The sequence below is a fragment of the Coregonus lavaretus genome (genome assembly GCF_964263955.1).
Source record: "Coregonus lavaretus genome assembly, chromosome: 5".
In the NCBI taxonomy this organism is placed as follows: Eukaryota; Metazoa; Chordata; class Actinopteri; order Salmoniformes; family Salmonidae; genus Coregonus; species Coregonus lavaretus.
In genome coordinates, this window is record NC_139992.1 from 41,712,777 (window position 1) to 41,725,627 (window position 12,851).

The window sequence follows — 12,851 nt, forward strand, 5'->3', positions numbered from 1 at the left end:
TCGCAGTGCAGGAAGTGTTGGAATTTTCTCAGTGACGTTACGGTGCTGGCAGCCAAGGACAGCAGGCCGCACGGAACTGGGCCTCTGTTTCAGAGGATGTCCGGGATACATCTCATCTGCCCTCAACCTCCCTATCACTTAACGGTATCGCAACATCACTGCAATGTTGTGACAATATTGTTCTGTGTTCGTTACAAGGCAATAGTTTTTCTGTGTTGGGACTGCTGTATTCCAAGTGCTCTGCAGTTTCATGCTGGAATTTGAAATGAGCATGAATTTATTATGTAACAGGTACTTTAGTTCTGTTCAGGCGATCATGAGGAGACAATGTGAGTGACGCTTGTGGTTAGGATCACACTGGCTATTCAGCTGCACACGGAGGTGATGTTCTATTCAATCTCTCTCTCATACAAGCATACTGCGTAAAACTGAAAATGTATCAATCCTATTTTATACCGATTATTTTCTGTATAGATCTACATTACATTTCAACTTTATGGGCTACCATCTGTTTTGACCACACACTGCGAAAGCAGGCATTCCTGTGGGCTGTCCTCTGATCAGTTCTGGCAGACCCTCTGATTCCAGAGTATTTCAGGAATTACATGCAGGCTGGGGAACCCTTGTGACATATATGGGTAAGAAATGGTCTCTAGTTTAGATACCCAAAATATTGACAGAGAGTGAACAGTAAGGTTATGATACAGTTTTGTCATTTTCACTGTAAATAGCCCCTTTGAGCTGTCAGACTTGTTTTAACGTGTTTATTTGATATGTTGATGTACTTTGGTAGATTACATAAGGTTTCCCAAGTGTACCATGCCCTGTAGCCAAGATGTTATTGATGCATGCTAAATATACGAATTGTTCAGAATCATTCAACCGCAAATATTGCATGTTTTCAGTAAGATAATTGTCAGCATCTAGCTAGCTAAGTGCGGCATTTCTAGGCAATTGTGGTTATAGTTTTTTGAAAGGATCTACACCCAACTACATTAATGGGACGTTGTGGGACATTCTTGCCATGCGCCCCTCTCTGTAACCCAGTGCGCAGACTCATCACACTCCGCTGTCAGGGCAAGGCATACTGACAGTATGGCGGCAGGATACAGCTGGAAGGATGGTACTGTCGCCCGTGATGTGTCTTTCGCCAACAGAATGTGAATGGAATATCGACGGTAAAGGGAAAGGATACCGCAATAAAGGCCTGTCACCGTGAACTCCGAGATGGCCAGGCTCGCGGACTACTTCGTGGTGGTCGGTTACGACCTCGATAAGAGAGGTGAGTGTTGGGCTAGCTATTTTCATAAGTGCTAGCTCGCTAATGCTAGCGTATTAGCCGCGGTTCAGCCCTGGTAAACAGGAGGAGGCGGAGGAACGGGAGGCGGGGACGGGCCAGGACAAAACGGCGTCCCACAGTTTTGGGGTGTCTTATGGGGCAGGGCACTGAACTACAAATCGTGGATGTCAAAGGCCTCTCGAGATTAGCCCGCCGTCTGGTGTCATTTCAAACCACGAGGAAAGAGTTTGAGTGAATGTCTGCATTGCATTTTTTTTGCTGTCATGCATAATTTTGCATTGCTATATATCTAGCTAACTAACGTTAACTAATAACTGATGTGAACTTGCAAGCTAATTAGCTTGGTGTATTATAATTAATTGTTAGCTAGCTAGCTAGTTAACGTGCTGGCTGCGTTGGTTAGAGTAGACTTCTAGCAAATACGGATTTATTAAACCAACTTGTTAGTTAACTAAAGCGAAACCACTTTCTGTCACTGCTCGCCAAGCTAACAGGAATGAGTTAGTGCAAATGTCACAGATTTGTGTCGAGATTTTACATAAAAAAAGGTAGAAAGTAAAAGGACCAACTGGTCATTCTGAGAAGCAAGCAAATCTTTGCTTGATAAAAGCGTACTATTCTTACTGCCTATGCTTGTGAACAACTAACCATATATATATGTTTTAGAAATGGAAGTATTGTTGGTTAGAAATTGAAGTATTGTTTGTTGTTTTCTTTGTCTGTTTTTGTTTGTGGACTAACTAGATGGCTGTGCCCCTCCCCAAGCCACTTGAACCAGAGCGGCCAGAACGGAGCTCAGTAGATGCTCCGTTTTCTTCCTGTTGTGTTGTTGCGGACGCTGAGTGTTGGGACCGTTATCTGAGGCCCCCCCCCCCCCCCCCCCGTTTGTATGGTGGCCTAGATCCGTGCGGTATAATGGCCCGTTCTCCATGAAATATTAAAGCCACCTTATCCGATGAATATATTAAGCTAGTTGGAAACTTGTAACTTATTTTATTTATAGAATGGATTCTGTCTGACTTATTTAGATGGAGCATGCAGAAACATCGAACTATGACAAGTCCTCTGCGTCTAAAATCAAGCAAGAACTGGCTTGTGTACTTATTTCTTGGTTAGAAAGTTAACGAGGTTTGACATAAATTTTTTTTTTGCATACATTTAACGCATCTCTGTATTGAAGGGGGCCAATACCTGCAAGGTTCAGTGCCACGATGTTATAATGTGGACGATGTTATAATGTGGACGTTGCACACACTGCAGAATGTCTCTCCTTCCTGTTTCTACCCTGCTGTTCTTGCTGCTGAATGCAGACTAGGCCTGTAAAGCATCTGGGAAGCAGACATTAAAACCCCAAGCGCTGAGGTGATCAAGGAGAAATGAGGCATCTGTACCCAATATAAAAACAACACTCAGGGGTGATGATGATTTATCTGTAGTTGAAACCCTTTTACAGCAGCCCAATGCATAATAAATACATGCATAGTAAATAAGTTGTTGCAACATATGCATCTTACATCTTATTCTTTCTTTAACGTATGCATTTTACTTTTCAACAACACAAGCATATTTTAGAGTCTTACCCCCCCTGTTCCAGAACACTGACTCCCTGGCTCCATACTCATTACCTAAAGTGGATACCCCCTCTTCTGCAATCAGATCGATACTCCAGTTTGATACTCTTTATTCTGTTAGGCTGATGCATGCTCCAAGGGGCAATGACATCGTCTTCTGACATCATTCTCGCATGCCAGAGAGAGCATGATGCTCCCTGACATTATGACAGAGCTGCAGCCTGCATGTTCTGCGGTGTCCTGAAAGCACAGTTGTGGAGGTGTTGCTTCATCTGTGTTTTGACTGACACGCACAGAAACAAACACACTTACACAGGCCTGGAATGTTTCACAACTGCTGATTGACAGGTTGGGTGTGTGAGATCAGTGTTTGCAAGTTGCTTCCACTGACTGGGTTGTTAAAACATCACTTTATTTCTAGAGAAGATGCCTCCTGGGTGATTACATCATCAACATAACATTCAGTGATGTTGAATGACATTCAGCGATGGAGAAAGGCTTTTACCTGCGTACACCCATCCTTTAACTGTATGTGACTAGGCTTAGAATTAGAGTCGACAGTGTACAATTTAAAGCATTCATCAGTTGAATTATTAGAAGAGGATATCCAGAGGAACAAAACCTCTGCACCATGTGGGACAGGTTTTGCTACTGTACTGTATACAGTCAATGTTGTGGTTGTAGGACATGCCCCCGCCCTGATGACCGCTGCCTGCAGCTCCCATTCACACATTCCCTTAGTCACTAAGGTGTCAGGTTGCCTGATAATTGTGCTCAACCCAGACTCTCATCCATCAGATAGACTTCACATGGGGAACAAGATGGCCGGTCTGTGGTCAGCCTGACTGGGGTTTCTTGTGTAGGTCTGTTTTGACAGCCCTCCCCTTTTGTGCTGAGAACACTGCAGCGAATCGGATACTCCGTCCATGGGGCTCCCGGCCCAAACAGGAAATAGGAGAGAGGACCCTTGGGAGACGTGTTTAGAGCGAGAATCCAGATTGTCCCCCTGTTGTGTGTCTGTGTTCTATGAAAACTGGGAGAGGGGTGTGTGTTCTCATGTGGGTGGGGAGCTGTCAGTCATTTTGTAGAAGCCAAGGGCCTCATTCCATTATCAGCCGCAACACACACACACACACTGCTCTCCGTTCTGACCCCTTCTTTTCTACCTCCCTCCCAGGCAACTGGAGGAGTGTTACTGTTTGTGTATGCAGCAGTGGGGGACTAGACAGAATGCACGGCAGTTGTTTTTCACCCAGGAGTGACAGCTCTGGCACAGTGAGAGAGCCTGGACCAGAGCTCAGCGCTGCGCCTCAGCTCCCTTTACAACAGCATGCAGCCCAGATAGAGGTACACAGATCTGTATAGGCAAGAGAAGCATGAAGAATGCCACCTACTATAGTGTTGTGTCCAATTCATTATAAAACTAAATACCTATCAGCGACAAGTGAGCAGCATTCTTGTCATTGATAGGCAGGAGATTCACCCACTGCTTTTTTATTTATTTATTTAACCTTTATTTAACCAGGTAAGCCAGTTGAGAACAAGTTCTCATTTACAACTGCGACCTGGCCAAGATAAAGCAAAGCAGTGCGATTAAAAACAACAACACAGAGTTACATATGGGGTAAAACAAAACATAAAGTCAAAAATACAACAGAAAATATATATACAGTGTGTGCAAATATAGCAAGTTATGGAGGTAAGGCAATAAATAGGCTATAGTGCAAAATAATTACAATTGGTATTAACACTGGAATGCTAGATGTGCAAGAGATGATGTGCAAATAGAGATACTGGGGTGCAAATGAGCAAAATAAATAACAATATGGGGATGAGGTAGTTGGGTGGGCTAATTTCAGATGGGCTGTGTACAGGTGCAGTGATCGCTAAGGTGCTCTGACAACTGATGCTTAAAGTTAGTGAGGGAGATAAGGGTCTACAGCTTCAGAGATTTTTGCAATTCGTTCCAGTCATTGGCAGCAGAGAACTGGAAGGAATGGCGGCCAAAGGAGGTATTGGCTTTGGGGATGACCAGTGAGAGATACCTGCTGGAGCGCATACTACGTGTGGGTGTTGCTATGGTGACCAATGAGCTAAGATAAGGCGGGGATTTGCCTAGTAGTGATTTATAGATGGCCTGGAGCCAGTGGGTTTGGCGACGAATATGTAGTGAGGACCAGCCAACAAGAGCGTACAGGTCACAGTGGTGGGTAGTATATGGGGCTTTGGTGACAAAACGGATGGCACTGTGATAGACTACATCCAATTTGCTGAGTAGAGTGTTGGAGGCTATTTTGTAAATGATATCGCTGAAGTCAAGGATCGGTAGGATAGTCAGTTTTACGAGGGCATGTTTGGCAGCATGAGTGAAGGAGGCTTTTTTGCGAAATAGGAAGCCGATTTCTAGATTTAACTTTGGGTTGGAGATTCTTAATGTGAGTCTGGAAGGAGAGTTTACAGTCTAACCAGACACCTAGGTATTTGTAGTTGTCCACATACTCTAGGTCAGACCCGTCGAGAGTAGTGATTCTAGTCGGGTGGGCGGGTGCCAGCAGCGTTCGATTGAAGAGCATGCATTTAGTTTTACTAGTGTTTAAGAGCAGTTGGAGGCTACTGAAGGAGTGTTGTATGGCATTGAAGCTCGTTTGGAGGTTTGTTAACACAGTGTCCAATGAAGGGCCAGATGTATACAAAATGGTGTCGTCTGCGTAGAGGTGGATCTGAGAGTCACCAGCAGCAACAGCGACATCATTGATATACACAGAGAATAGAGTCGGCCCGAGAATTGAAACCAGTGGCACCCCCATAGAGACGGCCAGAGGTCCAGACAACAGGCCCTCCGATTTGACACATTGAACTCTATCTGAGAAGTAGTTGGTGAACCAGGCGAGGCAGTCATTAGAGAAACCTGCCAATAAGAATGCGGTGGTTGACAGAGTCGAAAGCCTTGGCCAGGTCGATGAAGACGGCTGCACAGTACTATCTATTATCAATCGCGGTTATAATATCGTTTAGGACCTTGAGCGTGGCTGAGGTGCATCCATGACCAGCTCGGAAACCGGATTGCATAGCGGAGAAGGTACGGTGGGATTCGAAATGGTCGGTGATCTGTTTGTTAACTTGGCTTTCAAAAACTTTCGAAAGGCAGGGCAGGATGGATATAGGTCTGTAACAGTTTGGATCTAGAGTGTCACCCCCTTTGAAGAGGGGGATGACCGCGGCAGCTTACCAATCTCTGGGGATCTCAGACGTTAAGAAAGACAGGTTGAACAGACTAGTAATAGGGGTTTGCGACAATTTCGGCAGCTAGTTTTAGAAAGAAAGGGTCCAGATTGTCTAGCCCAGCTGATTTGTAGGGGTCCAGATTTTGCAGCTCTTTCAGAACTTCAGCTGTCTGAATTTGTATGAAGGAGAAGGGGGGGGGGGGCATGGGCAAGTTGCAGTGGAGGGTGCAGAGCTGGTGGCCGGGGTAGTTGTATCCAGGTGGAAAGCATGGCCAGCCGTAGCAAAATGCTTGTTGAAATTCTTAATTATTGTAGATTTGCTTCTTTAGGTCAGGTGCATAGATATGCCTACATTTTGCTGGACGATTTTAAGCAGCTTTACATTTGGAGATGGCCAAAGTGAGACTGAAACACCACAACAACCAATGCAGCGGAAAAGGACACGAGTGAGGGAGAAGGCGAGAGAGAGGAGTGCCGTGATCTTGCCAGCGAATGCCCATCTCGATCTGTGGGCTACCACTTCCTCCCTGGTTCCAGAGCAGGCCAGGCTGCAGCCACTCAGGATCTCCAGAAATAGACCTCACAATCTGTCTTTCATAGGGGACGGGGGTGCTACTGGAAGGGGGACAGAGCTGTGAGTGTGTGACGTGCATGCCTGTGTGCTCCTGTGTGTGTGTCGGAATGTGCCTTTCTGTGTCTTTCTGTGTATTTGGCATGGCAAAGGGACTCTTGTTAGATTAATTTGGATTTTAAGAATAATGACTAAAGAATTTCACCCCAAACACAGTATAAATGTTAGAATTATCATGTAGTGTCAACCCACTAACAGAGGGGGCGTTACTAACCATTCAAGGGGGAAGGCGGGAACTGTTTAAGAAAGCCACCTAAAGGTGGGAGGAGCATAGTGTCTTTGTTTGTCAAGGGGTATAAAAACAGTATGTTTGCGTTTTTGAGCAGAGCTCTCCTTGAATAAATTTACCGATAATTACTTGTGGATTGTGGACCTTGAATCATTGATGATTAAAACCAGAGCTTTACAACCTCTGGTAATGATTCAAGCTTAGGTTGAATTAGAGATAGAAATTCACATGACAACTCTTCATCCCATGGTATCTTGGTAACATTACCCTCTCCCTGTCTGTTAGGCTATAAACAGCCACTGCTTGTCTCAGTGTGGAGCTACACTGAATACTGGCTGGTCTGGTCTCGCTCAGGGCTTGTGCCGGATACTTCTTTCCCTGCAGACATTATGTAAAGTGACTCTCTGGTCCCGACTCTGACCTGGATGTAAGCCTACTGCTCTTCTAGTGTGGGACTTTTGTTTATGTTCCTGCCCCAGCCCGGGGCTGTGTGCGTGTGGCTGTTTCATGGCTCTCTGTCTGCTGTAATGAATGATTCTTATTCAGGAGGCAGCCGAGTGCCCCAGGGTCCTGCAGCCTGCCCTCAGTGAACCACTTCTAGAAGCTAGTGGTGGGGGAAAAAATCGATACAGTTACATATCGGGATATTATTTTACGATATGTCTTATCGTTTTGCAAATTTCGCAATATTATTTTTACGCTAGTAGGCTGTACCTGCACCAATAATCCAGTATTTTTCCTTCATAGCTTGTGCTCAATCTTCTTTTTAAAAAGTTAGCCAATCGTGAGAGTCGCAATACATATCGTATTGGCACCTAAGTATCGTGATAATATTGTATTGTGAGGTCCCTGGCAATTCCCAGCCCTACTAGAAGCATGCTTTGCTTTGATTGTCTTCCCTGGAATTTGGATAATTTATCCCCCTCACCCTTCCTCCCCTCCTGCTGTTACCCCTCAGGGCAGGACTGGGGCAATCCTGTTCCCAGTCAGCCTGGGGTTAGACGAGTAATCGTTCCAATCCCCCCCAGGGTAATTCAGCAGTGGGACTAGATTATGTCTGTTAGGCCCGTACAGTTTATCTATGATCAAGACCCCCTCCCCTTCTTCATCATCGCCATCACAGTTTAGTCTCGGAAAGAAATGAATTATAATCTGGTGTCCCACTGTGTTTGGCCTAATCCCGCACACAGCATCTGATTGGTTGAAAGGGACAGAGGAAGCAATGCTGATTGGTCCTGGACCGGAAAAGGTTGCTCCTGATTGGATGGTTATTCATCTCTGGTGAATGGGTGATATTTATTTTTTACAGTTGTCAACCCCACCCCCTCCCCTCTCCCAAGGAAAGCTGTTTGATTTATGGATCCAGATTATTACTGTGTGTTGTTCACCCCCCCACCCCTGCCGTCTTTTGTATGCACCCCTCCTTGTAGGTCACACCAGATAAGATTGTCTGTTAATATGCAAATGTACTGCGTTCCTCAAAGTGTGGTCCACTGGCTCTTTTCTCGGTGTCTCTGTACCTGTCTGTCTACTAGGCAGTGTTTTCCATTAGCGCCGGCCGTCAGCTAATCAGCCGGTTACAGACTCATTTTCAGCTACTTTTTCCACTTCATTGTCCCCCACGATGAAATCGGGGAGGGGACTGTGGATTTGTCTCCGTCCGTTAGTCCGTACTTTAGTCACACGTGATATCTGACACCGCTGACCGATTTTGACGAAACTTGGTGAATGATCCGTCTTGCCATACATACGGCATTTACAAAATTACACAAATTGGCCAGATGATGGCGCTATAACAAGAGATTGAAAATGCAAACTTTGAAGGGTCACGCCCCTCACCCCGTTGTCCCAAATTTCATGACTGTAGGTCCATAGTTCTCTCGCCTCACAAGGAACACATTTGCCTCAATGTCCCATAAGGTCCGGCATGATGGTTTTGAATTTCTTGAATAACACTTAAAATGCTATTCTTCTGGCACATAATGACCGATATGCACGAAACTTGATATGTGGCATCTATGAACAAAGGTCTCTAGACGCAATATTTTCCAGACTACTACCTAATGAATGATGAGTCTTGCCATTGAGATTCGTCATTTACCAAATTACACTGATTGTCCCAAAGGGGGCCGCTGCATCATTCGTGGGGGACGACATGTTTACTGTTGCCTTTGTATTAAGTAGGCTACTTTTCATTTAAGTTTCAATTCGCTAGTCCGTCGAGCCATCTCCCACTAGAATGAAAGATATGCATCTTCTAGTGATCTATTGATAGGATAGGCGCCTGTCAGTCACAAAGCGAGCGACGACAGGGAAATGCAGTCTGCTTTCTGTTCCGCCTCCCTGTACAATTTGTGTGCGCTTTGGTTGGTTGCAGTCAAATTTCTTTACACAGAGGAGGGAGAGAGCATGATGCTCGTGAATTTGCACGTCCCATGTAATGTGTAAGTGGTAACAATGAGTCGAAATCCACTTAGCCAAATTATTGTTTCTGGCACATTCATTTATTTTCTTTCACATAGCCAGCCATGCGGAGTCAAAATAAAATTGTATTTGTCACATGCGCCGAATACAATAGGTGTAGACTTCACTGGGAAATGCTTACTTAAGAGCCCTTCCCCAACAATGCAGAGTAAAAAAATTAAAAACAATTAGCAAAATAAAAAAAGGAAATAGTAACACAATGAAATAACAATAACGAGGCTATATACAAGGAGCACCGGTACAGAGTCAATGTGCAGGGGTACGAGGTAGTTGAGGTAATTTATGTAATATGTACAGTACGAGTCAAAAGTTTGGACACACCTACTCATTCAAGGCGTTTTTTCTTTATTTTTATTATTTTCTACATTGTAGAATAATAGTGAAGACATCAAAACTATGAAATAACACATATGGAATCATGTAGTAACCAAAAAAGTGTTTAACAAATCAAAATGTATTTTATATTTGAGATTCTTCAAAGTAGCCACCCATTGCCTTGATGACAGCTTTGCACACTCTTGGCATTCTCTCAACCAGCTTCATGAGGTAGACACCTGGAATGCATTTCAATTAACAGGTGTGCCTTGTTAAAAGTTAATTTGTCGCGTCGGGACAAGTAAACCAAAGGATATCCTAGGTTTCCTTTCCTAGGATGTTGGGGCTTGCCAGACGCTGTTGTGTTAAAGTGAGTGACTCTCGTCGCCTCAGTCAGTGTAGTAGCCTACCGAATCGCTAGCGTGACGACTCAAACTAAATTATTCCGCTGCTCTTTCTCTACATACTTTAGTTTGAGACTGCCATCATTGAAGTCGTTTGTGGTGACGAAGGGCACGAGAGGCGTTGTACAAAATCAAGTCATCAGCGATTGGATAGTCTCTAACCAATCAGAGTATCAAAGCCAATGACACATTTTCTAACCGCTGCTTTACCAACATGTGTTCTAGCTCTGGCTCAACCCATCGGGTTCTGAACCAATCAGATGGCCCAGAATGTGTTCGCATTCGGTGAATGGTCGGGGAGACACACCGATCCAGACTCCATGCAGAGAAGAAACTAACATCAGTGGGCATGCTGTAGCATTTGGCCGGAGCAAGTAGTGTGGGTAGCCATGCAACCGAATGGCATCAGTGAAAGAGCCGTTTTATTTGACTCCCTAATTTACATAGGCAACTGGTAGGCCTAGGCTTTTTGGCGATTATCTGCAGATAATTTATGAAAACATTTGATGAAGATGGTGAATCATCACTGCAAGAACATAAGGTAGTGGAGAGCCTCAACTAGGGCCGTCACGGAATTCAGGCATTAAAACGGAATTCAACAATATTCAAAAACATATTGACCTTAAGTAGGGTATCAACTAAAGGTATTAAACATTTTATTTTGCCCGAGTTGATCAAAAGACATGAACAGAATGCATCAGTGATTCGTATTTCCTGCAACTTTCTGAAGGGGCAATGAGAATGCCCGTCTGTGTGTGTGTGTGGTGCGTGCGTCTACCACTTTGTGTAGCCGTTAGCGATGATGCTAATGAAAACAGTCTTCTGGTAGATGGAAAGGCTTTCCCAAAAAACGTTCTCAATTAAATGTTAACTACAAAGTAGCCTATGCTTACCTGGCAGAATTATCATGATTATTTCCATAAATCCAGTGGGTATTGGGTTTGCAAACTCTACCATCCCATGTGTGCTACAAAAACACAGCTAAACAGCCTCTTGCTAGGTGCACACTTGAATTAAAGGGTAATTACACCCAAAAATCTAAATTTCGCATATTTTTTTACAGACCTCAAGTGGTCTCCTAATGTTGTTTAAGCATTGTTGTGGACTTTTCTATTAAAGTGTGATTTTGATAGGCGTCCTACAGCGTTTTTTAAAACTTTTACTGTTGAAAAGCGATATCCCAAGTATAAATACAGTAACGTACACACACTAAAGGGTAAAAAAATATGTTTTGAGCAAAAGTTTTTTTTTTGTTGACATAACTGCAAAGTTCAAGGAGTAGGGCATTCAAGGAGTTGGTCTGATGGGATGTCGTGATATCATCAGCCTCCCGCCTTGATTGAGGAACAATATATATATTTATTGCCTTACCTCCATAACTTGCTACATTTGCACACACTGTATATATATTTTCTGTTGTATTTTTTGACTTTGTTTTTTTACCCCATATGTAACTCTGTGTTGTTGTTTTTATCGCACTGCTTTGCTTTATCTTGGCCAGGTCGCAGTTGTAAATGAGAACTTGTTCTCAACTGGCTTACCTGGTTAAATAAAAAATAAAATAAAAATAGGAGCAATAGAGAACAAAAGAGGAAAGGCTCACCCCCCACTTGTGCAATGTCATGACTTACCTGGACCACCTATTGAGATGTGCCTTATGTTAAGTAAATCAGGTGTTAAATGAGGTGAAAATGAGACTGGAGTGACACTTTAAAACATTGGCTTGAATCTAGATTGTGCCTTTAGATTTCGAGACAATTAACTACTAACAAATAATTTTTAACTTCTCTCATTGACTTCCCAAACCCCGGCCTGGTCTGCTTAGTCTGTTTCGCAAGCGTTCCCAAAAGTCTCGCATTGTTGCGCCTCTGGGTTTAGAAACTCTGTGGCTAAATCATCCACTGCCTCTTTCCTGTGTTGGCCAGCGGAAGAGCAAACATAACAGCGTGACCTTTTGACACCTTGGAGATAAACTCCTACCTTTTGGGTGTGATGGATGGTGTGGGGTTAGGACGATGCTTTTGGATGGGATAGCTACTAGGATGGCCATGGGAGGTAGACACTAGTACCTGGGGAGCTGGTAAAGGGAAAGAGTAGTTACATATCGCAATATTATTATGGATGCTATATCGTGCCCTTTGTCACCACAAACGGCTTCACATCGTAGATCTCAATATCGTAGATCTCAATACAATAGAATCGTGAGAATTGCAATCCATATCGTATAGGCACCTATTTAGTAATAATATTGTATCGTGAGGTCCCTGGCAATTCCCAGCCCTAGTGAGTGAACATATCTTCTATCCATCAGTTTACTTGCTGTAAGTGAAGCGTAGGGAGAGGGTTTTGATAAGTTTGATTGCTGTAAATCTATTGTGTTTGAATTTCCTGAGCCACCCACCCCTGTCCTACTCAGAGGAGATCATTGGGAGACTACTGCATGGTCATTAAGCCATAGGCCTTCTGTCTGTTGTGGTCAATCTCCGTGGCCAATGCCCTGTGTAACAGCTCTCCTCATTGTCACTGTTCTCTGTTAAACAAGACTGCAACCAAGGCTCTAGAACAGGTTCCCCAACTGGTGGCCTGCGGGCCGAATTTGGCCCGTGGTTGATTTTATTTGGCCCCCCAAGTTTTCTGAGCAAAAACGTTTTGGGGACATAAGACTGTAAAAACATAATAGATAGTTAACTTAT

At 44.0% G+C, this 12,851-nt stretch overlaps 1 protein-coding gene across 5 annotated transcripts in view; it reads left to right on the forward strand.

Annotated features, from left to right (window-relative positions):
• The first annotated feature begins 602 nt into the window (after positions 1 to 602).
• Positions 603 to 12,851, forward strand: part of LOC311129029 (myotubularin-related protein 5-like) — a 70,391-nt gene continuing 58,142 nt past the window's right edge. For 3 of the 5 annotated variants that reach the window (XM_084161279.1, XM_084161280.1, XM_084161281.1), the window contains exons 1-2: positions 603 to 638; positions 1,048 to 1,282. In XM_084161279.1, coding sequence (XP_084017405.1) covers positions 1,228 to 1,282 — 55 coding nt within the window. In that variant the 5' untranslated portion in view covers positions 603 to 638; positions 1,048 to 1,227. The remainder of the gene's footprint in view (positions 639 to 1,047; positions 1,283 to 12,851) is intronic. The other 2 variants (XM_084161282.1, XM_084161283.1) reach the window with 1 other exon arrangement.